We start from the raw sequence: 27,523 nt of genomic DNA, 5'->3' as shown, positions 1-27,523 counted from the left end.
ATTACTATTGTACTAATTATCTTTGCAGGCAGAGGTAAGTTTTGTTAAAGGGTTATTGTGTTTATTTGTTTTGCTTTGGATTGGGTTTCGTTGGGCAAATTTGCATGCAGGTAGAAGAAGATCCAAGAACAGCAGCAAGTGAGCATTCAAGAGCTGAAGTATCAAATCAAAGTAAGCATTGCAGCAGGACATCCTTTGAAAACATGACAGCCATCCATATATTGTGAAGAAGTGTCAAGGCCAAGAGTCATCATTGTAAAGTTGTAAAAGTGTCATCATTGGAAGAGTCATTATTGTAAAAGAGTCAATTTGCCTAGAGTTGAAATGGCATTGTTGGGAGGTATAGGAGTCTTTGTTGGGATGATGTCATGGTTGGGTTGCGGGTCATAGTGTGATTGGGTGTTAAGTCAAAATCATTGTAAATCATATTATATCATAGATCATCGTCCCTGATACGGGAATACACACTCTTGTCTCATTTCAGTCATTATAGGGTGGCAGGGAGGTGCTAGGCAGGTGCATGAAGTCGCCTACAGGTTGGAGCCTGTGAACACTTCAGGGTGGTAGGTTAGTCTAGGATGTTGGGCATCCAGTCAGTTGACTACTGAAGAAACCAGGACGTTGGGGCGTCCTTCCAATGGGCGCTAGAGAAGAATGCTTTTGTAGAATTCTAGGAAGTTGTAACTTTCATTTCAGTTGGGGCTGGAGATTAAAGAATTCATTAGAAAAGCGTTCAGTGGTTTTTGACCCGGATGGGGTTTTCCACCTAAAACTCTTGTGCCTACTGTGTCCTATTGTTTACTGTTTTTACTGCATAAACATTAATAATAATTGAAGATTAACTAATGCTCTGAAAGATTTAAAAAGTGCTAATTGGTAAGGAATACTGATTCACCCCCTTCCCCCCTCTCCTCTCAGTGTTTCCAACATTAACTATAGAAAAGATAAGCAACCATTGTATTATTTTTCTTATATATTATTTGGACTCTGTGACATTCATAAAACTTTTGTTTCATTTCACTCCAACTCCTCTCCAATAATTACAACACAACTTATTGTACATACTAGCCTTGTTGGTTATAACATTCATATGGAATCATAGAATTTGCATGTTATGAATCCCAGATAAGTTTCAGCCCATATTTCCCATTCTCACACAACTGCAGGTAACAAATATGAGCAGCTTGCCTTTCTTTTTCATTGTCCTATGTGTAAATATGTATGTTGAATTTATCGTCACTAAAAAACTACGAAAAACTGAAATGCAGGGAAATGGTATAAAAAAATTATCATTTGTCTCTTGCACCATCATCAAATAATACATAAGCCATCATTAAGCTTACAAGTTCAACATTTTAGCATAATATAAGTTCATATTTGACAATTCAAAGGTTCTTTGCCATATATATTGCATATAAAACAGCATACCTGGCCTTGGATAGAACTGTGAAATGTGAACATGTGGAAACTTGTATTCTTTGATCAGATCAATAGTGGCCTCAAAATCTTCCTTTGTTTCGCCTATAAAGAGATGATGAAACTGAGTATGCATATATTTAAAACTTCTATAAAGGGACTTCATATTCAATAGCATATATGGAATATGCATTGCAATTACAAAAATCTTCAATTATACAAATTTTTCTTTTGTCTTGATTTTCTAGCCAAAAACAGCATCAGGCCACGACATGGTCATCCCATAAAAAAGACATACACAATAAAAACTCTAAATGCAAGCAGCCAAAGTATATTACATTATTTAACATGTGTATTATACAATCATAAAATCCAGTCAAAAATCTAATGAGATCAATGCATGTATTTGCACCTTAAAAATAGAAGACAACTATATTCGTAATACTCCAAGACTCAAGTAAACCCAAGGAATTAGTCCAATCAGTTGTTGCTAATATTGTTGGGCATTTTTCTAGTACCGTTCCAACAAGCACTCAGTTCAAATCCCCTGTTAGGCGCACAAGTCTGCTAATGGATTTACTAGGGATGCCATACACGAATGTGGGAACGCATCCCTTACGTTTCTCCACAAGATTTTCCTTCGAAAAAAAATACTTCAAGACTCAAGAAAATGACATGAAACAGATGTTTAGTAAGATAATGAGGTGAGGATGGTGTAGGGAGAGGAGTCAAGGTTGCAGAAGGCAGATTGATCATTGTACACTAGGGTTAGGAAGATTTCTTCACCATGGTCCAAAGGATTGAAACAATGGTAAGTTCTCCCGCTCAAGATTATTTTCAAAATATTTAGATGCGAATATTAGTTTCTTGTGGCACCAAAGGTTTTAGGCCCTAGTGTTGTTCAGACTTTGAGCCATGGTGGTATTGATGTGATTCTAGATTCTTCAATGGATCATAAGGGCACATCCCCCATTCTATCTTGGAAGGATGTGGTGGTGGGGTCCAACAATGGGAAGGAAATTCCAAGGAGGATGGAAAAGAGGTGATATTAGACCCTTCATTCAAGGATGTTGCCAAAGACCGAATGAAAAATAAGACCTTTGGTATAGGGCCTTTCCAAAACCATGATGACCCTCGTGGTAGGTACACTTGCAAGGCATGTTACTTCTCCATGAATAGGACAGAGTACTAGAGTGATAGAGCCTTGAATCCATTTCTTTAGACATAAACCCTTGTCACTAGAGTTCCTCTCTGGGTGAAGGTGGAGTTAAGCTCTCATGGGTGGTGTTGTCGCTCAAATTGTATAGGCATGGTGCAACAACAACTCAGGGCAGGGGCTATCACTCTGATCCCTGCCCTCTTTGTTCTAGCGGCCTCCCAAAAGCAAGCTATGGGGTGCAATCCCTATGAAATGTGAGAATGCAAGACTCGTTGGTAACCAACAAGTCTGGGAGACACAACTGAATGGCCTAGCCACTTGGTTGATTTAGCAAGTTTTAAAGATTAGATTAGATTATTATGTGAGACCAGTGCCTTATGGAGTCAATTACTTGCTTTATATCAATTATATACCAAATGACCAGATGAACAATTGTTGCTTGGAGATGCTTTGCTATCCTATATGATATGCAAATCCTACAATCTAGGTGAGATGCAAAATCTTGGTTTATTTTAGTTAGATGCCTACTCTAAATATATCCTTCCTCTTAATTGTTTTGAAGCTGGTCTCTAGAGTAGGTTGTGAGAGAGAAGCCAAGGGGAAGCAAGCTAGGGCCTAGTTAACGATACCTCCCCTTGGGTTCTAACCACCCGATGCCTCTGATGTTGTAGAGACTGTGGCTCTGATGACTGCAAAGCCACCGTGTTAACCACTAAAGAGGGGCTAGGCTCCTCAAACTAGGTGAGAAAGGTGGTCCTATTCTCTATCGACCAAGCTTATGCTTGGAAGTGAATTGGTTAATGCAAGGAACTAATCCTAGAATGCAAGTGCAAGAGATGGGTGAGTGCCCTTAAGGTGAGATTACTCAAGGATTTAAGTATTCAATTACAATAATCTTTTTAATTACTAACAATGAAATACTTAGACAATCAGATGAATTACAATCTCAACCACAAGAGAAAATTGTTTAAACTTAACAGTGCCAGAAAATGTGACAACTAACAAGTAATATCAATAGACAATTGCTTAAAAGACAAGATCAATGCTACTTCAATACAATTACAACTTTCAAAATTATAATCAATGAATAACCAATATGCCAAGATACACAATTAGATTCTCTTATCACACTTATGATTAAACTTGATTAAAAGATCCACAAGAGATATCTAATTAACCAATGATCATAATAGCATTAAGAGCATTAATCTACGATGTCACTTAGAGCAATTTTGCCAATTAAATCAAACACTTCTTAACTTCATTAGAGCACTTGTGTGTGGGGATGCAAGAGTGAAACTAGATGCCAAAAATCAAAATTCAGCCCAAATTACTTCAACCAAAAAATAATTATGAATTACAAGAGTCTATTAGCCAATTTTGGAGACTTATATGTGTTTAATCACTGCCGCAACCTTGTATTTAGAGGTCTGCAATTTTGTATCAGGAGTCAAAAGACAATATTCAATGCCCAAAATAAGCTAGAAAATTTATGCATTCAACTCTTCAGTGATTACCAATGATTATGGGACTGCTTAGAAGCTATAGATAAGACTTTTTATATTCAGATTAGACCTCTAAATGATGTATATCAGACTTAGAACAACGCAAAAAATTAGTGATTCAGTCCTTAATAAACCCACAAGATGTCAAATTTTCAATGCCACAATAATTCCAATGATTAGCTAATTAGATTGAGTAATTATCAAGTAGTTTCTTAATCAATTTTAATGAGTTAATTTGAGTTATATGACTGTATTAGATGGCTGTAGCAAAACAGAGAGGAAATATAAGGGGAAAAGACGCAAACCCTTAGGCCTAATGGCCTAGTTTGATGACTAGTTGTCCTTCAAATGACTTGAGGCTTGGGCCAATGACCTGCAACACAAATTGTCAACTGGAAACAAGTAGATCAGTCTTCTTAGGACTGGAACTAGGGCACTATTGAGTCTTGACTGGTTGAAGCCTTGCTTGGCAACTTTGGCCCTTGAAACCCTAGCCCAAGACACCAGTTAATTTGCAAAACCAAATGTTAGCCAAATAAACTCAAATTTTTTTATTCAAATGACTATAAACCAATGCCAAATAATTTTCAATGATACCCTAAATCTGCAACCACAAAAATTAGCTGCAAAACCCCACAAAAACACCAACTGAAGAAGGGAAAGGCTGAAAGGGCCAACAGCTAGGGCTGCAAGGCCTCTAAGGCTTGCGGCTAGGGCAGAAAAGGCCACCAGGGCCTGCGACTAGGGCAGAAGAGCCCTAGAAGGGCAGCCACTAACCCAAATAGGTCTTTGGCTAGGACAGAAAGCCCCTTAGGGGTTGCGGCCAAGCCCTAAAGGGTTGTCGCTATGGAAAGAGGCCCTAAAAGGGCTGTGGTAGGGGCTAAAGGAGGAGGTCAAGGCCTCCAGGAGGCTGGATGGTTCCTCTAGAGGGAGGTTGAGGCCTTAGAAAGGCCTCAAAGGGCTGTGGCTAGCCCTAAAAAGGCTAGTGGCTAGGCTTTAGGACCGAAAATTCTAGAAGCCTGCAAACAAAATTTTATCTACGTATTTGCTGCCAAAATGCCACAAAACACTGCAAAATGTGGGACGTTGGGCTTGGAGGATGAATGGAGGCTAGAGCTTGCCTTCCTAGGCCTAGATCTGCCTCAAAACCCCAGCGAAAATTCCTTTGATTACTCTGAAGCTCCCCTGCACAAATGAATCAAAAAATCCCACAACCCCAAATATATACAAAATACAAAAACCCCAAAAAACAATAAAACCCCAATTGCTACAAAACAAACAGGTTAGAAATTATTTTCAAATAATTTACAAATTATCTACAAATATACAATGTTTGCAAATTTAAAATTTTGGAGAAATACATTGAGTAATACTGTAATAGCAATGGATGAAAGTATTTTTCGAAAAAATTGAATATGGGCCAATCTCCATAATTTTCCTCAAGTAGAATTGTCAGATCATATGGTGAATTAGATCACCTAAGATAAAAATAAAAATAGAAATTACAAAAAAAAAAAAAAAAATGCTCTTATCACCGACAAATGGAAAAACAATTCATAAAAAATTTAGCACAATATAGGAAAGCACATAACTAGGATGTACCATAGATCAATGGAAGAAAAACACCATGAACTGAACCTCAAAGTTTTTCTATTATGATACAGAAATGTTCCCAACAGAGCAATGGCTCAATACCAACGTTACAAAATTTACATTATCCAAAGATATCCAGTAGAAGCAAAATAACTTCTATTTATAGAGAACTCCCTCCAAGTGGAAAATAACAGCTAGTTGGCTTAATCTCCGTTAGAATAATCTCGACTGTTGAAAATAATTTGTTCATTTTTTAATCTCTATTGTCGAATTTTATTTTTTTTGTAAGCTTGGTAGGACTACATCTTTATCATGTCCAACTTCTCACTCCGATCGGGGGGATAGCACAAGATTTGAATCCAAGACTTCCGGTTCGGTGAGACTTCATTTCCACGGCCATTGCCAATTGAGCTATCCCAAGCGGACCTCTATTATCGAATTTTTAATTTTGAGGAAAAAATCAATTTTTTCTTAATATCCACTTTTAATTAATCCAAAAATTAATATTTTGGATTAATTTCCTCAAAATTTTGACTTTGAATTATCCACCAAGGTCCAAGGGCTCATTTTCTCTTACAATATCCATTTCTTCCTTGGTGAGGGACCTTCACAATTTGACTTTTCCTTGACCCGTGAATTTTTTATTATTTTCCACTTTAAGAAGAATTAATTTCTCTATAATTATTTTAGACTCAAAATTAATTAATTTTTTGGCTTAGGATTTTTATTTATTTCAGCCAAAAAAATTAATTAATTGACACTAGAGGGGATTAATATTTTTTCCACCCTTGAATATTTTAGCCATGGTATCTAAGTATGAGGGACCATGCACTAAAATATATTTTACATCAAATATTACAATTAATTCAACCCTCAAAGGGGAAATACACATTTACATATAGACCCTCATGAAATTAGCAATTACCCAATTCTGTGACACGATATGGTCTAGTATAGACCATTGTTTTAAAAAATGGCCGAGTCGACTCCGACTCGACTGAGTCAGACCGAGCCAATCCCTGGCCAGGTTGGCTTGGTGGCTGAAATGGAACGGTTGACCGAGTTGTTACCAAGCCGGTCATTGACTCGGTTGACTCGGTAACAACTCGGCCGACTCGGCATTTTAACAAAAATCCTGAAGCACATTTTTCAAAATTTGTTCCGCCTCCTACATATCAATGGTTGGGTTGTTGTTTATTGCATATTTATAACCCTAAAGTAATCTATCACTGTGAGAAAGTTTTGAAAATTACAAGGCCGAAGTATGGTTATCCTAGTGGCATGAATTAGAAAACTGAAACAATGCATTGAGCCATACAATGTTTTAAAAAGGCAAACGTTCTGGCAATGGACTAATAAATACAGATTTACCTTTGATTGTTCTGGAGCTTGACTAGAATTAAATCAAGGGTTTTGAGACTTCATTAGGGGTAGAGAATTGGTATTATTGTAGTTGTAGGCTAGTGATTGTGCTTAGGCTGAGGCAAACAAGAATCCTGGCAGTGGTGGCTAAGTATGAACTTTGTATTGGATAGTGCACTAGGTGCCATTTTGATATAATGGATATATTCATGAGCCTACTTTGATCATATGTTGTCTTCTCTCTATATTATAAAGCTTTGTGTTTGGAAACATGAATGAAAATCTTTAAAATTATGTTTTTTATAAAATAAAAAAAAAATATATATATATATATATTTAATGTATTTTTTACAACGACCAAGTCATTGAAATCAAACCGTCCGAGTCGATACGGAGTCAGAGCCAACCCTCGGTTGTTTCCGAACTGGAGTCGAGGTTTTAAAACATTGGTATAGACCAAGTGGTTTGTAATAAAATAATTTAGCCAAATGTGTGTAAATTATTCCCAAACACACTTTTACAAAGACTCGATATAACACTAGGACTCACCTAAGACCTTGTCAAGAGATTCCACCCTAGCTTTGGAGTTTAAGCTAGAAGAAAAACTTTGTCGATTATTCGTGTTTAGAAACACACATAATTCGGGGAGGTTTAAAAACTGTGTTACCTAGGCTTACCTAGGTCTTGTTACATAATTGAACGGTCATACTAGCATCATTTACAATATAACTTTGCAGAAATTGTATTTACATTGATAACACAATGTTGGTAGATGACTTTGAACTTTGAAAGAATTCCTTCGCATCTTTGCACTCACTTCTTTGCACTGTTGACAAAGTGTGGTCAACATGTGGAGTTGTCAAATGGAAATAATTCAATAGGCCAAGGTAAGAAATCAGATATGGAGTCACGTAGACAAACACAGAAGGCTTTGAAGGCTTTGAGTGTGAAGCTATGAAAGGTGGAGCTGAAACTGGTTTGAGTGAAGATGTTTACTTGAATCAAATATTGTTATGTGTTGGTAGAGAAGTTAAACAACAAGATGATCCTGCAGATTTTGTTGGCCTTTTGGATAAAAGGAATGTGAAGGCCAATCTTTGGTCACTGTCCTATTTTCCATATTCATGCACATGGGTAATGTTACCCACCAAAATGGGTAACCCCATAGGAGATAAATGTTCTCCTACGTTTCACAGCCATCTATCCAACAACCCCAAACATTCACTTCCTGATGATGATATGCCATACGCGTTCGCCATCCGCATTAGCCATGCACCTCCCCATTTGGCATTCCTCTGAGAAGAAGGTGAGCTACTACTCAACAAGTACTTTGATCATTTTGCAATCGAGTGCTTATGCTTGTTGTTTTGGGCATTTAATATGGATAAAGAGGTGATCTGGAAAACTGACCAATCTTGATTGTAAATTTGTTCTCTCACCTTGATAGGGGGGTTAATCCTTAGCCCTAGTCTAGTGGGACCTCCCTTGAGGCCTTAGTTTTATAGGAGGGGCACAACTTGGAAAACCTGGATTGAAATAGCGTGTTCATTCTCCCTTACAACATACTTAACTCTTTCCATGTCACATTATAAACCCCTTATATACCATCTCCATTCTTCGGGTCCAACTTATTATTGTTTGACTGGGATTTGGCATCCTCTTATCCTCATCCTTGAGTAGGTCCAGGAAACATTGCTCTGGCGGTTGATGCAACTAAAAGAATGAAAGAGAATAAGATGGCCATGTTGCTACCTAATCCACACCTAGGCTAAAGTGTTTATGCAAATATGGCTCAACACATCCCCGTGGCTTAGTATGGCAGTATACAACAGACAATTCTTGTACGGTGCCCTACCTACAAAAATCCTTGACCCATTTTATCGGGTTGTCTCACCTTTCCAATTGTCCACCTTTACCCTATCGCCTATTTCGTGGTCTCTGGTGGCCTGTTAGCCTTGGCAACTGATCTAGCCCCCAACCTATCCAAACATCCGCTGACTCTCTTCCATTTGTGCAAATCTGCAAGGTCAATCCACGACTTGTCCGCATCTCCATTGTGTGAAAATTGAATGCAACAACTAGAATTTAATCTTCTAACTGTTAGCAGTTTATTTGCCTTCTGAATTATTATTAAAATAACGATTAAATCACTAACGCATTCTTCACAATAAAAACATTGTCGAAATAACAATACAGAAGTGAGAAATAGATTCACACACACAAAATTGACATAGTTATTTTTGGACAAATGTTGCAGGAAAAACCCCGAAGGGAAAACCAGCAGAGCAGATGAGAGTTTTATTATTATGTAGCAATTTGAGAGAAATATTACAACTAGTTGCCTCACTAGCAAACCTCCAAAAATCTACTAGAAAAATATATGGAAGACAATCTTGTCTCCCTCTACAATCAACTCGACCTCTCCTAGCCTACCCACACCTCCTCCTGGCCACTCACACTGCAGCCCAAAAATGCGCACTGCTTGGTTGAATCCAATTGTAAAGCCCTGAATCTTCCTCCAGGTGAGACATCTAGCCTCCCTCTGCCTCTGGACCCAACTCGCTCTACCTCCGGGACCTTGATCTGGCAACTGGCAACTGAAACAAGTCTCTTCCGACAACTCGCACTGGGGTTTAAGCTAGAAGAAAAACTTTATTGATTATTCGCGTTCAGAAACACACATAGTTCGGGGAGGTTTAAAAACTATGTGTTACCTAGGCTTACCTAGGTCTTGTTACATAATTGAACGGTCATACTAGCATCATTTACAATATAACTTTGCAGAAATTGTGTTTACATTGATAACACAATGTTGGTAGATGACTTTGAACTTTGAAAGAATTCCTTCGCATCTTTGCACTCTGCTTCTTTGCACTGTTGACAAAGTGTGGTCAACATGTGGAGTTATCAAATGGAAATAATTCAATAGGCCAAGGTAAGAAATCAGATATGGAGTCACGTAGACAAACACAGAAGGCTTTGAGTGTGAAGCTATCAAAAGGGGGAGTTGAAACTGGTTTGAGTGAAGATGTTTACTTGAATCAAATATTGTTATGCGTTGGTAGAGAAGTTACACAACAAGATGATCTTGAAGATTTTGTTGGCCTTTTGGATAAAAGGAATGTGAAGGCCAATCTTTGGTCACTGTCCTATTTTCCATATTCATGCACATGGGTAATGTTACCCACCAAAATGGGTAACCCCATAGGAGATAAATTTTCTCCTACATTTCACAGCCATCTATCTAGCAACCCCAAACATTCACTTCTTGTTGATGATATGCCATACACGTCTACCATCCGCATTAGCCATGCACCTCTCCCCATTTGGCATTCCTTTGAGAAAAAGGTGAGTTGCTACTCAACAGGTACTTTGATCATTTTGCAATCGAGTGCTTATGCTTGTTGTTTTGGGCATTTAATATGGATAAAGGGGTGATCTGGAAAACTGACCAATCTTGATTATAAATTTGTTCTCTCACCTTGATAGGGGGATTAATCCTTAGCCCTAGTCTAGTTGGACCGCCCTTGAGGCCTTAGTTTTATAGGAGGGGCACAACTTGGAAAACCTAGATTGAAATAGCGTGTTCATTCTCCCTTACAACATACTTAACTCTTTCCATGTCACATTATAAACCCCTTATATACCATCTCCATTCTTCGGGTCCAACTTATTACTGGTTCATTGGGATTTGGCATCCTCTTATCCTCATCCTTGAGTAGGTCCAAGAAACATTGCCCTGGCAGTTGATGCAACTAAAAGAATGAAAGAGAATAAGATGGCCATGTTGCCGCCTAATCCACACCTAGGCTAAAGTGTTTATGCAAATATGGCTCAACACATCCCTATGGCTTAGTATGGCAGTATACAACAGACAATTCTTGTACGGTGCCCCTGCCTACAAAAATCCCTGACCCATTTTATCGGGCTGTCTCACCTTTCCAATTGTCCACCTTTACCCTATCGCCTATTTCGAGGTCTCTGGTGGCCTGTCAGCCTTGGCCACTGATCTAGCCCCCAACCTATCCAAACATCAGCTGACTCTCTTCCATTCGTGCAAATCTGCAAGGTCAATCCACGACTTGTCCGCATCTCCATTGTGTGAAAATTGAATGCAACAACTAGAATTTAATCTTCTAACTGTTAGCAGTTTATTTGCCTTCTAAATTATTATTAAAATAACGATTAAATCACTAACGCATTCTTCACAATAAAAACGTTGTCGAAATAACAATACGGAAGTGAGAAATAGATTCACACAAACAAAATTGACATAGTTATTTTTGGACAAATGTCCCAGGAAAAACCCCGAAGGGAAAACCAGCAGAGCAGATGAGGGTTTTATTATTATGTAGCAATTTGAGAGAAATATTACCACTAGTTGCCTCACTGGCAAACCTCCAGAAATATACTAGAAAAATATATGGAAGACAATCTTGTCTCCCTCTACAATCAACTCGACCTCTCCTAACCTACCTGCACCTCCTCTTGGCCACTCACACTGCAGCCCAAAAATGTGCACTACCTGGCTGAATCCAATCGTAAAGCCTTGAATCTTCCTCCAGGTGAGACAAATAGCCTCCCTCTGACTCTGGACCCAACTCGCTCTGCCTCCGGGACCTTAATCCGGCAACTGGCAACTGAAACAAGTCTCTTTCGACAACTCGCACTAGGGTTTCTGGCTATTCGCACTACTCTATACAACCACCTCTATAGATAATTCGACATCCCTCTTTCTTGTTTCCCAAACACTGGAAATAGTGAGGAAAACTTCCTCTGGAACCTCTACTCCCAAATCTTTGTTGTTTCCCTTGCTCTGATGCTGCCCTAGCTTCAACTGCACCCTTTCTGAATACTACAAACTGGTTAAGTTGAATTTCTCAAACTCACTCGATGCCTCTTCTCCAAGCCCTCGACCTGCTCTTATAATCTTTTGTTGGACAACCAACGGCCAAGATCCAATCCCAATCAATAGCTTAGATTACTTTGACTCCATCAACAGAAGTCTCTAGAGAAAAATCGAATTACCATAATTAATTAACTTTAATTAACCAACATCCCTAAGTTAGACTTAGGAAAGAATTAAATTATTGGGTAATTAATTTAATTAAGGTGTTTTTGAGTCTTATCTTGCGAAAGCTTTTGTGGGTTTTGGAGATTTTGTGTTCCTTAGCCTCTTAGACATCATAGAGACTAGAAGACGTGTCCGCTACTACCAAATCCATCAAAAAAATAGCATCTTGATAGCCCAAATAGCAGTTGCCCCCTTACTCCCAATTTAGCTCGATGGCTTCATACCATATCTCGTGCACTACCTCTTAGCATCAAGTTCAACCTCCCTACGACTTGCATCAATGCGGTCACTTGTTGCCACCTTCTCTGCTACCAACTAATCCTGTCGCATTGACATTTGCTCACAACCTGCCTGTTGTTTCCCAAGTCGCAGTCTCCGCCCCGATCTGGCCTACCTTTTGGCACGTTTTCCTTTGGTGACGGTCGATTCTAGAGGCTAACTACCCATGAGGTTTGTTGGCCTGTACAACTGACGACTCAACCAACGTCCTATCCCTTTTGTGACTCCAACCGCTTAGTGGTCTATTGGTTATGGTGTCGGCCACTAGCAGTCTCTCCTTTTGTTATTTTTTTTATTTATTTTGTCTTTAAATAAAAATGTCTTCTACCCCTTAAAAAAAAGGTCTTCCGTAGCCGTACAATGTACAGCCCGATTTCTTAGCCTTAAAAGAAATTGCCTTGTAAGGTCGCAGTCAAACCTAGCCCTAGTGATCGTGTACGAACTTGACTTCTGCATAATTTGAAAATTGGTTTTCAAAGTTTCAAGCTCTGATACCATGTTAATTTTCCTACGAACCTACTACCTGATGTTGAAATTTTTAGCTCGAACAAGTGTCTTCCACATTGACTTGGTGTCTAGCAAGTGGAAGAGTGTCCAACCATAGATATTATATCACAACCATAAATCTCATTGGCCAAGGATTTAATCTGAGCCATTAGATCTTACGGTTAGGTTAAATTCATTATGATGAAACATAAAAGGATTTTCTAGGGAAAGGCAAAATTTATTCAATTCATTTTTCAATGAGAGAGTGAGAAGAAGCGCTGAAGAAAGAGGAGAGAAGGACCACTAACGAGAACGCACAACATTTATTGCAATCATTACACAAATTTTGAGGCAGGGAAATCAACGGTCCTTTTACAAATTTTGAGTAAGTATTTCTGCACATAAATCAAGGAAGTTTGGCACATATTTTGAGGCAATATTTCTACACAGAAATCGAGAAAGTTTGTTACAGACTTCGAAGCATTACTTTTGCACAAAAATCAAGGGTTTTGGCACAAACTTTGAAGCAATGTTTTTAAGGGTTTTGACACACATTTCCAAGCAATTTATTCAACACATAAATCAAGAGTCTTGGCACAATTTTCAAGGTGGTAAAGTGGCTCAGGATTTGAGAAAAATACAGTTAATTGTTGCTGGAAAAGAAATTTGTTGTAAACTCATTTTACTTTTCTGTGGGCACATAATAAAAATTCTCTCTCCACTAGTTTTCCCTTCAAGGTTTTCCCAAGGGCACTTGAAAATTTTTGTGTCATTTAATGTGCTTGTTTTCCCTAGTTTCCACTTAGCATTTGCAATAAATGATTCAATGTGTATTCTTTCATAAGTTCAGTTTTTGAATGCACTTGTGTATGAGCATTAAACCCTAACAACAAGAAACTAAGAAACTTTTTGAGATTGAAAACCGTGTTTGGGTCAAATTAAAATCTACACCCGGCAATTCTTTGTCCTAGTAAAATTATAGATTTACTGAATGAAAGCATAACTAGGTTCTTAACTTAATTAGCGGAAACAAAAAAAATCACATTAGCCTACCTCAATCACAAAGGCACAAATAGATTCTACCCAATCAATAGTTCTTCGTTAAGAAACTCAGAACTTACTCGGGCTCCCATCCTAGTGTTGTAACATTTTCTTGCAATATATATATTTTTGAAGAAAATATTCAATAATATTGTATTTCTTATGTACTTTGTAAATAAATATGTACGCGAATCTTATAAGCGACATATAAACTTTGGTTTATTGTTAATTTTCATTTAATTTTGGTACATAAAGCGCCTTGATAATTAGTGCACTCCTTTCCACGGCCAAGATCTTCCTCACACCAATCAACAGCTCTTATTCATTTGTGGAGGGGGGGACGCAACAAGTTGTTTCCCGAAATCGACTTTTGCAACATGGCATTCTTTCATACATTGCAACACCCCCTCGCCCTTCACCACTTACCGCCATACCCCCCACGGAAAACCACTCCAGTTTTCTGCCAAAGTTAACTGTCCACTAAAATTTTATCCTTTCCGTTATTTTTGGTTCTCGCCAAATCTATTTCTCAAATCTATTGACCGTTACCCATTAAGAGTATATGGAAAAAATTTCCGTTACATTTAAACGTTTATATCATTAATACACTATGCTCCTAATTTTTCACATACACTTGCTCCTGCCACGACTAAATAGTATTTTCCACTTTCACTTCTTTCCTCATTTCCCAGTTGTAGTGAATTTGAGCACAACATTACAGTCGATTGAAAGTTATCAGTTTCAGAAGTCTCAGCGCCTTTATTCTACAAGCAATTCAACTCATTTGCCATCTTTTTACATTCCAAAATGAGTTCAGTTAAAGGAAAAGAACCCCAAACTCAGCCTGAACCATGCCCTCCTCTGCGACAACTAAACTTAATGAATTGCCTTTAGTTGGTCGGGAAGACAAGATAGTAGAGACAAATGTGATTTGATCTTTATGAGCTTCAGAATTGGGCCTTTCAGAGGTTTCAAGATAAAAGTGACGAATTCTTCCTGTGGGAATCATTTTTGCCCCAATTTATCTTCCCTTAGACCCATCACTTCCCAGAATTCGTTGTATGGTGTGCAGATAGATGTTTTCCTAGTGAAAAAGCCATATTTTCCCAAAATAGAGAACCCTTGTTTTATATAACTTCTGAATCCATACTAAAAGCTCTGCATATTACCATTCTTAGTTCTCTGCACCCATTCTCCAGTGAGGTGCTCTTGGAAATTTATTAGAAACTGACCTTTGAAAAGAGAGCCTCCATTTTTTAATCATTTATGCCTGAAGGAACTGGAATTCCCACTCATAATCTGCCTTATCCCTTATCTATGTTCCCAAATCTCTCGAGACAAATTATATCTATATTGTGCTGACTATTAGGGTATCAAAGTGATGAGGTAGTTGACGAAGTCATTCTAGGTTTTTTGTCAACTTTCTCACCAAGAAAGAAGCCAGAAATATTGTTTAACTTCAGCGAGTTTCTCTCTGAAGCCATTTGCAATCAGTTTCTAAATTTGGAGTTGAGAAAGCATTCAAATATCAGTTGTATTGGTTTATTTGTTTTTATATTATCAGTCAAACAGGTTTCGAATACATTTACAAGGAAATCAGTGGTCAATGGTGCATTGAACCTCATTGGTTAGAAGAAATTCTAAGGAATTTTCTTTTACTGATTTTGTAGACAAATTTCTTCATGTATGTTACAGTTTGCTAATCAGAGATAGTGTCCCTAGAATCTCACCAGAAATCAAGAGAATTATTCAACTCAATGAGCAAACAAATCTAGGTGATTGGTACTTGTATAAAAAATTTACTGAGATTAGGTTATCTGGATGTGAGATCCTGCTTTATCGTTTACCAGTGTTTCTTGCCATATGTATTTTTGCTCGAGTTTACTAGACAGACACTTAATGTAGATCAAGTGCATTTTTTACCAAGAAGGAAACAAACTTTGTTTAAACTAAAGGCACAAATAGGGCCTTTTGTGGTAAATTTCAGATCAGCAGATAAAGAGGTGGAGCAATTGTTAGCACAAATGAAATTCAGATTGGGAATCAATTGGCCATATGATCCAATTGGGAGAATTTCAGCCATCAGGGTTCAGCAGAAATCTCCACCCTATTCCCATGTGTCTAAACCAGAAATAGAGAAGTTTGCCAACAAGGAAACCTGGGAAGAAAATGCATTACAAGAGCTGACCGAGGAGCGACTAATAGAGCAATCAGTGGAACCTAAGGTATTAACAACACCTCAGTTGAAGGAAAAGGAGCTTAAGAGGACAATTCAAAGTGTATCAGGGTCGGAAGCAGATCAGTTTAGAGTGTATAAAACACATAAAACAAGAAATGTGGAGGAAACAATGTCAGAAATTGTATCTTCCGATATTTCTTCACCTACTACAGTAGTCCTTTCAGGCGAGCCTGTGTTCAGATTGCAATAAATAGAGACAGTAGCAGAACAATCATCTCCCTCTTCTTCTTCTAACCAAAACACCTTTTTTGAGTTCTTGGAAATGAACAAAAAGGATGAGTCTTTGAAAGCAATAACTGATACTCAGTTTCAGAAGCAGACTTCTTCCACAAAAAATAGGTTGCTTTCAACCCCTAGAGCTAAAGTTTAAATTAGCAGTTCTTGAACCTAAGATCTCTGGAGCTAAAGTTGATAAAGACTACAAAACCTTTGTGCTTTCTTTTAATACTAAACAAATTCATCCTATAGATCAGATTGATTTGCACAGACAAACCGGTGAGATGATCTATTCCACTCTCACTAGTTCTGCCATCAGTGTATCTAAATTACAAAATTCTTAAACAATACTCTTTCACAGCTCAAAATGGAGAAGATGTCCTCTCTGGCAAAGGACACTAAGATTAAATCGTTGGAATATATTATGATTAAATTGGGTTTGAACCCTCAAAATGTTGATGCAGCTTAGGAAATTATCAAAAAGAAGAATGATGATATCCAAGCTCTTCAAAAAAAGTTGAAGTTGCCTAATACAGAGCATCCACAGGCACAGGAGGTAGAAGAGCTTGAAAAGGAGAAAGAGACTTTGTTATCCATTATAATTGAACAAAACTTGCAAATACAAAAATGGGAGCAGAGATGGAGAAGTTATTAAAGCTAAGGCAACAAGTTGGCAGCACAGTGATTTCAGCATTGGAGAAAGGTTCAGCAGGTGATGATGCCACAGACAAATTGACAAAAGCATTATCCCCCTCATCATAAAGAATGAAGAGATTGATAAATTAATGAGATCATTGGAGAGAGAAGAACAAAATAAGATCAATTCAGATAATGCATTAGTGGCCGAGATACAGAAAACTTCCAAGTTGCAAAAACAACTTGAGCAGTTTTTGAGTGGATCTAACAATGCTCAATGTTTGACATAGGCAAAAGAACAAACTTGGATGGAAATCATGTCATCTGTATCTGAATTTTGGCCTTCTATTGATTTTATTGTGGAACAGGAAGAGTTATTGGAAAGAGTAGAGGAAGCTATTGATGAAATAAAAATTGAATTGGCAAACAAACCTAGCCTAGCAACTCAAATTATCAAATCTTTGAACACGAAGGCAAGATAAAAACTGGAAGAGTTAGGGATTGATGAAAGAACTGACACAGTTATTCAAAGTTCAAACTAGGAAAGTTCTAATGAAAAAAACTCTTATGCTGAAGACAAAAGGTAAGTATGAAAATTTGCAGGTACAGATTAATAATTTTTACAGAAAATTTTCTATTATGCACCAGAAATGTCTGCCCTCTTTCAAGAATTCGCAAGGCCAAATGATAACAGACGATGAGTATCAAAGATCATTGAACAGGGTAGCAATGGACAAGTCAAAATTTGTTGAAGTCAAGGGAGAACTAAGTGGTCAAAATCTACTTCAGTATTTAGCTGATGATCTTTTCATTTGCTATGAAATCAAACGTGTTCATAGAAAAACCATCTATTGAAAAATATACTGAAGTAGATGAATCATGTAGGCAAATGATTGATCTAGATTATCCAACAGATGAAGACTGGTAACAACTAGTTAAATTGGTTGGATAAGTTTAGTTTATTGATGCAGTATATCAACAATTGATCAGAGCAGTTCATGATTTTGAGGAGCAAAAACAGAACATATTCAGATGCATCGAACACAAATGCAGATCGGGAGCAGCTGAAGATATTATAGGAGCAGATTTCTATTTTTATCAAGTTGTTATTTAGATTATCCAAAAATATCTTGGATAATAATCATTTTTCGTTGTAAATTTGTAATAGATAGGATATTTTGTAAATGTACTCTAAATATAATCTTAGTTTTGAATGGAAAGGGGTTGATACCTAGACTGAATTTTGAAATACAGTTGTAATTTTTGAAGCTTTTGGAGATAATCAAAGGGTCCTGATTTCAATCTTTAGCAGCATTTGTTTATAGTATGAGTACTTTCCTGTAATTACATATATTTTTCTGCATATATTTGAGGTTGTATAGAACACTGAGTAAGGCTAGGTTGAGTGTCAACCTCCCTGGAAGCCCACCGCAAAGTTATGTTCTTTACTGAGTAGATCAAGGTGACAGTGTCATGCTGATCCCTTTGCATCAATAGATTGTTGCTTCTATATCAATTCTTAGATGTATTGTTGTTAGCTATAGAGGTTCTTCTATACGCTTCTGCTCATCTTAGATGATCAGATATTCAAGGAGGATATTTAATTTTCTAATTTCTTCTTCAGTCTTCTACCAAAACTCTACAAAGATTTTTATGTTGTTAAGGTTGGAATCAACACTTTGAATAAATTTTTAAGGTGTTAAGGTTTATTAACAAATAAGAAAAGGTAGTATCCTTGAATCATCCATTTTCAAGCACACCCTCATATTGATGCTTTCACACAGTTCTTTATCCAGAACTGTCTACAAAGATACAACACCTGGGATAATGGCCTAACAGAGAAAATAATATATTACAATGCATTGGGTCTTATCCAACAGATCAGGCCCTAGATCAGTCCTCGATCCCCTTGGCTGATCTAGAGCTCCAAGCCCCCTTTCTGTTCTTTCTTGAACATAGCACACTAGAGTATTACCCTCCTCACTGAGATGCCTCTCTGTAATGAACAAGGTTTGTATACACAGCAATAATCTTCAAAATACTTCGAAGACAAAGACATCCATTGTAGGACAAGCAATTGTATATTGAACAGTGTATAAATAATTGATGAGATGATTACAATGAGGGTGAGGGCCTACTTATATACCTAGGTAGATGCTTCTTCACCAACGGAAATGTCCTTAGGGACATACCTCTTTATTAACTAGTTACTAGTTAATTAATCATTATTTATTATTATTATTGTTTACATTATTTGTATTATTATTATATATATATATATATATATATATTATTCATAACATTGTTTTCCTCTTCAAAAAGCTTTGTCCTCAAAGATTATTGCTGACAAGGCATGTCATCTGTTTCTTTGTCTTGTAAACTATTTGCATCTCTTGGTATGCTTCGAGTTGTCATTTTCGTTGATACAAGATGATAAGATCCTTGGAGTGCTAAATAAAATTGTCAAATTGAGAAGAGATCTGAAGTTAATCTTTGGTGGGATCTTGCGGTGACTGGAACTTGTGATGAATTGTTATCACATGAGTGGATTTTACAAACTTCAATATTCCTTGAAACATAAGTTTGTTGTTTATGTTCTAACTTCTAAGTAATATTGATAAGTAGATTGATTGAAATAAATAGAAATAAAATAGAACAAATAATGTAAACGATAATAATAATAAATAATGATTCATTAACTAGTAACTAGTAACTAGTTAATGAAGAGATATGTCTCTAAGGACATGACCGTTGGAAAAGAGGTATCTGCCTAGGTATATAAGCTGACCCTCACCCTTATTGTAATCATCTCATCAATTCTTTTATACGCTATTCAATATACAATTACTTGTCCTACAATGGATGTCTTTGTCTTCGAAGTATTCTGAGGATTATTGTTGTGTATACGAACCTTGTTCGTTACAGTGGTATCAAAGCATTTCTATGAGTATATGAACTTTGTTCATTGCATTGGTATCACAGCATACTGCTAAAGTATACGAACTTTGTTCGTTACAATGGTATCAGAGCCATGTTGTCTGATAACCAGGCCTGTGGCCATCAAGTAATCTTCAAGTTCCTTGTCATTTCAATCAAGGCTTTTAGGCAGAGCAATTGGAGGTTCTCATTTTCAAGTTTCATCCTCAGGCCTTTAGCCATTTAGAAAAAGAAGGAAAGAAGAAAAAAAATATATATATATAATTAAAAAAAGGAAATTATTAAAAGAAATTAAAAAATAAAAGATAAAAAATATAAATTAGAAAAGAAAAACAAATATATTTAAAAATAAAAATAAAAAGAGGTTTACAAAATAAATTGGAAAAAAATTATAATAAAAAAGGAAAAGACATCATTAAAACAAAAAAATTAAAATCAATATAGAAAAAAATTATTATTAAAAAAATTATATTAAATAATTCTGTATAAAAAAAGAGAGATAAAAAAAAAAATTAACAAATAAAAAATAAAACAAACAAAATAGCGATCGTACCTTGCTGACCCTGCAGCGACTTCCGACATTCCGACCACCAAAACTTCGTCGCAGTCCAACACAGTAACGCAACCACCAACATCAGCGCAGCCACTCACATCAGCGCAGCCGCTAGTTGACACCAAACTATCGTTGCACACCAACCTCTTCAACCGCCTCTCGAACTCACCTCATCCTCCACCAGACCACTATGTTGTCTCCCTATCGACCCCGACTCACTGAGCCGTCTAGTGTCCGACATCTTCCGCCAGTACAATTTTGTTGTCCCAACATCACTGTTAACCCTTTGTTTGTAATTGTCGTGTCGTTTTATCCCCCAACAATCGCTGCCCGACATTGTTTTTACCCCCGTCGCCAAATAGTGTGCGAACCATGCATGTTCCCTGTCGTTGTTTCGTGCTCAAATTCACACGTTCGCTCAAACACTCAATCGTGCTCACCTCAGTCCGACAACCTTCTTTGTCGTCGATCACCTTGTCCGAACAAATGTCACGTTGTTTCAGATTCCATTTCACCCTTCATCTGGTGTATTTACCAAGCTTTTGTGACCATTCGACCAGCCACGATTCATTCACTGCCACTGGGAGTCTCTGTTGACAAACGCCTTTCCTTCGGTGTCCCTGTCAGACCGTCAAAACCTTTTCTGATCATTTTTTTATTTCAAATAATTGTTGCGTATAGTTAAATTAATTGTTATATAGTTCATATATATTAATGGTTATATAATTTATAAATAAATTAATTAATTAATATTTAATTATAAACTATATTTAATTAACTTTATTATTGTTCAATTATAAATAAAGTAATTAAAAAAAGGTTATTAAAATTACCCAAGTTTTTAATAGTCCACATAAACAAAGAAGTATGAAAGGAAGGAGTATGATCCAGGTGGATATTTGTGGCCACCCGCCAATTCCATTTGGACCCCCACCATTACTTCTTTTAGTTTTTCAATTTCCTTAATTGTAGCACAATTTACTATTTTTAGCATTTTTTCGGGTCCTAAACTTCCGGAGCCATTTTGAGGCCCTAAATGACGTTTTTTTGGAAATCTACTGCCAGCGATTTTTTATTTAATATCGCTTTTCCGTCGTAGTCCTCGGAGAAATCTTTCCAACGGGCTATCATGCACGTCAAACAGAGATAATATGACCAAGTTGCGACCCCAAGAAGTTGGTTGTCCAACTCACCCCAACGGGGCCCATAAACTCTTAGTGTTACATCTCCTCAGGTTAGGGTTTTGGTTGTTTAAGGTTTTCTCTTATTGTTCAATAATAAAAAGGCCCTTGAGGCTCATTCTAAGACAGTTCAGAAGCATGTAGCCGCCACATCTCTTCTCAGAGATAAGCTACCATTGCCCTAGCTGGTTTATTTTCCATTCCTGTTTGTAAGCATATCTCAGCGTTTTACATTAATGAAGTATTATTTCCACTGCATCTCTTTGTTTATGGTTATCTTTGTAATCTATTGCGTTCCTGTTTAAATCCAGATCAGTGGTATCATAGCGGTTTGCTTTTTTTCTCTGATTTTCTTTGCATGTCCCTAACGAGGTCGGGATATAAGGAGTTAGGGCTTGAACTGGTCGAACCTTTGCAAGACCAACCTCGCAAATCTCGACGACCTCCCATGGCGGATGAGAAGAAAGACGAGGGGGCAGGAGAACGTATCAAAATCTTGCTCGAAGAAGCCCTCGAGCGACAAAGGAACGCGATGATGGACAGCTTTGCCCAGATCCTTCAGCGACTACCCAGGGGCGACGCATCGGCTTCCAACAGCTACTCTGGAAACGCCACACCATTTAAGGTACAAGTTAATTTTGAAATCCCCATATTCGAGGGTCAGATAGACACAGATGCAGTCGATAAATGGTTAACTCTGCTAGAGGGTTATTTTTTTGTTCATGATTTTTCCAGTCGGGAAAAGATTATTTTCGCTCTTCTCAAAGCAGCCCCCCACGTCAAGGATTGGTGGGAAACCTACTGCGAGTAGAAAGATGAAAGTACAGGCTCACTATTTTCGATCGCACCCACTTGTAATTCATTCCGGGATGCCATCAAGGAGCAGTACTACCCTGTCGGAAGCTATGAGGATCAATACATAAAGTGGACCACGCTGCGGCAGGGAAGGGACCAAGACGTGCTGGACTTTACCAATATTTTCCATATCCTTCGCACAAAGTTGGGTATCAAGGATGCGGAGCAGCATTTGGTACTCAAATATCGCGGCTGCCTGCACAAGTACATCCAGGAAGAAATATAATTCCTGAACATCTCCTCACCCGGCACGGCATACCAATTTGCCGTCAAGGTCGAGCAAAAGTTTAAACAGAAGAAGCGAGACTTTGGATCTGCGAATTAGAAGTAAGGGAAGGTGCTCCCAAACCGCAGAACAAAGGACAAAGCCAAGGCGGGGCAGCCCAAGACAACCCTCCAAAGCTGCAAGCAAATAACAGTGTCGCGAAGCCGAAAAAGGACACAGGAAAGTGGTGTGAATTCCATAAGAGCTCCACTCACAACACAAGTGAGTGTCGGGCCAATCAGTCACTGGTGGCCGAGCTAAAGGTTTTAGAATCAGATGCATGTTTTGACTCTAAGTCAGAACCCGACAAGGGGAATGACAAAGGGAAGCAGATTATCGATGCGGAGCCCAACGCCACCGTTGCCACCACGAAGATCCAGAAGGAGGAACCCAAAGATCCAGAGGAGGAGGAGCATCTCTTCCACTCCCAGATGTGGGTAAAGGGCTCCCCGATACAGTTCATTGTCGACAGTGGGAGCCAAAAGAACCTCATTTCGGCAGAGGTCATGAAGTGGCTGGGCTTACCGACCACAGCACATCCACAACCGTACACCATCGGGTGGCTTCACCAAGGACGGGATCTTCGCATGAGCCAGTAGTGTCGCCTTTGATACAACATCAAGCCCTTCACGGATGAGGTATTGTGTGACATTGCTCCCCTTGAAGTTTGTGATGTATTATTTGGACAACCATACTTGTGGACGCGACATGCTATGTATGAATCAAGGCCCCGTGCTGTTAATGTTACTTTGGGAAATAAGTTGTACTGGATACCAGAGGTAGCACCGGCTACCGCCATCTCTTTGGTTACTGCAAAACAATGCAATAAGCTCATTTCCAAAACCGGGAAATTTGTTTTCTTGATGATACGCCCTCAAGGAAAGAAGAAGACGATGGCCACGACCTCCAGACAAGGCCCCTCCACACGACAACTACAGATAGACAAGGTCGTGGAGGAGTACGAGGACATCTTCACCTCCCCTGTAGGGGTTCCTCTGCACTGTCAGGTCAAGCACTCCATCGATCTAACCCCAGATGCGCCACTGCCCAATGGACCAATCTATCGGCGCTCCGTTCTGGAGAACGATGAAATCAAGAGGCAAATTCAGGGCTGCTGCAAAAAGGTCACATCCGTCCGAGTTCATCGCCCTGTGGGAACCCGATCGTGTTGGTACAAAAGAAGGATGGGACTTGGAGACTCTGTATTGACTTCGGGCGCTGAACAATATCACTGTCCGTAATAGGTACCCGATCCCAGGGATTGATGACCTCCTGGACCAACTGAAGGGGGCAAAATATTTCAGCAAGATCGATTTGAAGTCAGGCTATCACCAGGTACCAATCGAACCCTTTGATGTGTGGAAGACTGCCTTCAAAGCCAAGGAGGGCCTTTTCGAATGGTTGGTTATGTTGGACACAGATTGTCATTGATGTCAATATGGCAATATTCAAGAGGAGGAGACAGAGCATATCGGAGCCAAGAGGAGCAGACCATATCGGAGGAGCCACATATATCAGAGCAAGAGGAGCCATATCGGAGGAGTGCCAGAGCAAGAGGAGCCATCAGAGGAGCTATCGGAGCATATCGGAGCAAGAGGAGCCATCAGAGGAGCAAATGAAGCAAACAGAGCCATATATGCCTCAGAACCCATATATGCCTTCATTAATACTATCGGGAGTTGTTCGGGCAATGGAAACCCACATATGCATGTATTAATGTTATCGGGAGTGTTTGAGCGCCCAAAATCTACATATATGCATTTACAATAATCAAAGGCACATATGGACCCGATGGCATATATATATATATATTTCACCATATCGGCGCATCGGAGTTTCGGCTAAGTGACCCGATGGCATATCGCAATGGACCCGATTACAATGGACCCGATGGCATTTCATATTTGGTTTATAATATATTGCATCCGCAGCATAAAGGGTCGTCCACCCCAATCCTCCGATTGCGATAAGTGGTGGCGGACCCGATGGAAGCTTTAAAGGGAATATATATTAACATCGCATCCGCGGAGGACTTGTATCATTTCGGAGGTAGCAATCAGCGAAATCGCTGAAAGACCCGGAGCCGAAATCTTATAGAGCAGAATATATAGCCACATCGGGTCCGCAGAACCCTTACAGTGCATCGGAGCAGCGGAGGTAGCGATTAGCGAAATCGCCGAAATCATCCGAAGCCGAAATTATATAGAGGATGGTTGAATGGGAGATCGGGTCCGCGTTACATCGGAGGAATGGGTCTATTGTTTACAGCAAACGCCGATGTTCATCGGACCCGAAACAATATTAAAGGGAGTCTAAAAGAGCATCGGGTCCGCTCCTCATCGGAGGTCAGGCCTTAAGAGTTTTATTGTGATCGCCAAAATCCGGACCCGTCGATAACTATAAAGGCGGGCGGATAAGATTTGAAATCCGCGAATGTTCAATTGAGCGGATTTACATGGGTTCTTGTGTAGTAATGTATATGTGACCGAAATCTTTATAAAGGGGTTTTATAATGATTCCCATATATTATATGTGGCTGTGGGTTTAAGCCTTAAGACATATATTGAAATGCTTGTGTTAATTGTATGTGTGGACACGGTTGGGCGGTGGCTTCCGATAGACATAAAAGCGGCAATAGAAGGGTGGCTCTGATTCTATAAGTGTGGCGGGTTGATTAAAGCGCTCGGTGATGGTTGATAAAGCCTGTGTGATGGTTGATTAATGGCCCTGGTGGTGGCTTCCGATGGGTGATAAAAGGCTCGGGTGGTGGCTTCCGATAGTACTAAAGCACCAATAAAAGGTGGCTTTTGATGGGTGATTAAAGTGCTTGAGCGGTGGTCTCTGATAAACATAAAAGCAGCGCTGTTACAGCCTTATAAATATAGTCCTCTGCCTTGACTCAATGCTTGCCATTGATACAACGCGTCCTGCGAATATTGGAACACTTGTATAGACAATAGAAGCAAAGAAATGGGAAGCCGAAGTGCCAAGCGATCAAGTGAGTCAGAGGAAACGATAGCCACCGAGGAGGAAGCCAAAGAGCCAGCATGTAAGAGGAAACGAATGGACAGGGGCATGGAGCATATAAAAGCAGCAAAAACAGAGAACTGAAGTTGTTGTTGGCAAATGGGATAACCTGAGTATGAGATAGTGGAAGCAGCAGAAGCAAAGGAGGCAACAGATGCAGTCAAAGCTGAAAAGAGTGTAGCAGCACACCAGTGTATACCAAAGAGGTTGGAGCCTCTGAATTAAATAGGATTGAAGTCCTTGGGAGTTGGTGCTCCTAAGTCCAAGATTGGTGTCTTGGCAAAATAGAGTTGGTGCTCTGGAGGTTGGAGCCTCACCAAAGTCCAAGTTGGAGCTTGGCAACAGATTGTGAACATCTATTTATTGTATTTATTTTACTGCACAGTTATATGAATAAAAGCATTTATTCCTACTGTTTATTTTGTGTTCTGAACATATATGTTTTAACTAGTAAAACAATAGTGAAAAGTAAGAAATACTAATTCACCCCCCCTCTCAGTATTTCCAACAGGTTATGCCTTTCGGATTGACGAATGCTCCTGCAACCTTCATGAGGCTAATGGATGACATCTTGCGGCCATTCACCAAATCATTTGTAGTGGTATACTTGGATGACATCTTGATCTTCAGCCAGAGTTGGGAAGAGCACCTCCACCACATCCGACGAGTTCTCCAAACACTGCGACAACACAAGTTATGTGCCAATTTGGAGAAATGCACTTTTGGCATGACCCAGGTTCAGTATCTGGGATACATTATTGATGAACAGGGGGTGCATGTGGATCTAGCCAAGATCCAAGTCATTCAGGATTAGCCATCTCCAACCACTCTAATAGAGCTTCGCAGCTTTCTAGGTCTTGCCAACTTCTACCGCAGGTTCGTGTTGGGATTTTCTCATATCACTTGGCCCTTGAGTCTTGTCACCAAGGGAGGAGCAAAAGCAAAATTCTTTTGGTCTGAATCTCAACAGAAGGCATTCACAGAGTTGAAAGATCGCCTCTGCTCGGCACAAGTGCTCGCATTACCAGACTTGCAACAACCACTTGAGGTCGAGACAGATGCCTCTGACTATGCTATTGGGGCAATCCTTACTCAACACGGGCATCCAGCAGCATATCACAGTGAAACACTTTCAGACACAGTCCGGAAGTATCCCACTTATGAAAAAGAGATGTATTCCATTGTGCAGACCTGCCGATAATGGAAGCATTACATTTTGGGGAAGGAAACGGTCATCCACACAAACCACTGACCCCTACAGTTCATACAGACCCAAGGGAAATTGTAGAATGATCGCCATCAGAAGTGGTCCACATACCTGCAACAGTTCCATTTGAATATCAAGTATAAGAAGGGCAGCACCAATAATGTTGCAGATTGCCTCAGTCGACCACTGATCATGGCGTTAACCACCGTGTTCAACTCTTGTGGGCACGAGACTTCTGATTGGCCACTTCTCTACAAAAGCGACCCAGAATTCAGCCACACATACCAGACATTCTTGGAGGGTCAGCATGTTCCAGATTTTCACCTCTAGGATGCCCTGTTATGCCACCTAGGTCACCTTTGTGTTCCTTCAAGCGAGCGTGCCAAGATGATTTGGGAAGCACACTATAGTCGGGCTGCTGGGCATTTCGAGGTCGAGAAAACGGTGGCAGTACTGCAAAAGTATTTCTATTGGGCGAATCTTCGACAGGAT

The 27,523-nt window shown here is 39.1% G+C and overlaps 1 protein-coding gene across 2 annotated transcripts in view; it reads right to left on the bottom strand.

Moving 5' to 3' along the window:
• Positions 1-27,523, bottom strand: part of LOC149218016 (Methylthiotransferase) — a 263,590-nt gene that overhangs the window by 150,484 nt on the left and 85,583 nt on the right. For both annotated transcript variants that reach the window (XM_089383744.1, XM_089383745.1), the window contains one exon: positions 1,429-1,521. In XM_089383744.1, coding sequence (XP_089239870.1) covers positions 1,429-1,521 — 93 coding nt within the window. The remainder of the gene's footprint in view (positions 1-1,428; positions 1,522-27,523) is intronic.

This window comes from Pinus tabuliformis, chromosome Q (assembly GCF_031772625.1).
Source record: "Pinus tabuliformis cultivar Carrire ecotype Pingquan chromosome Q, CPIR1, whole genome shotgun sequence".
NCBI lineage: Eukaryota > Viridiplantae > Streptophyta > Pinopsida > Pinales > Pinaceae > Pinus > Pinus tabuliformis.
Note: the sequence above shows the minus strand (reverse complement) of the source record. Positions and strands in the feature narration are given on the sequence as shown.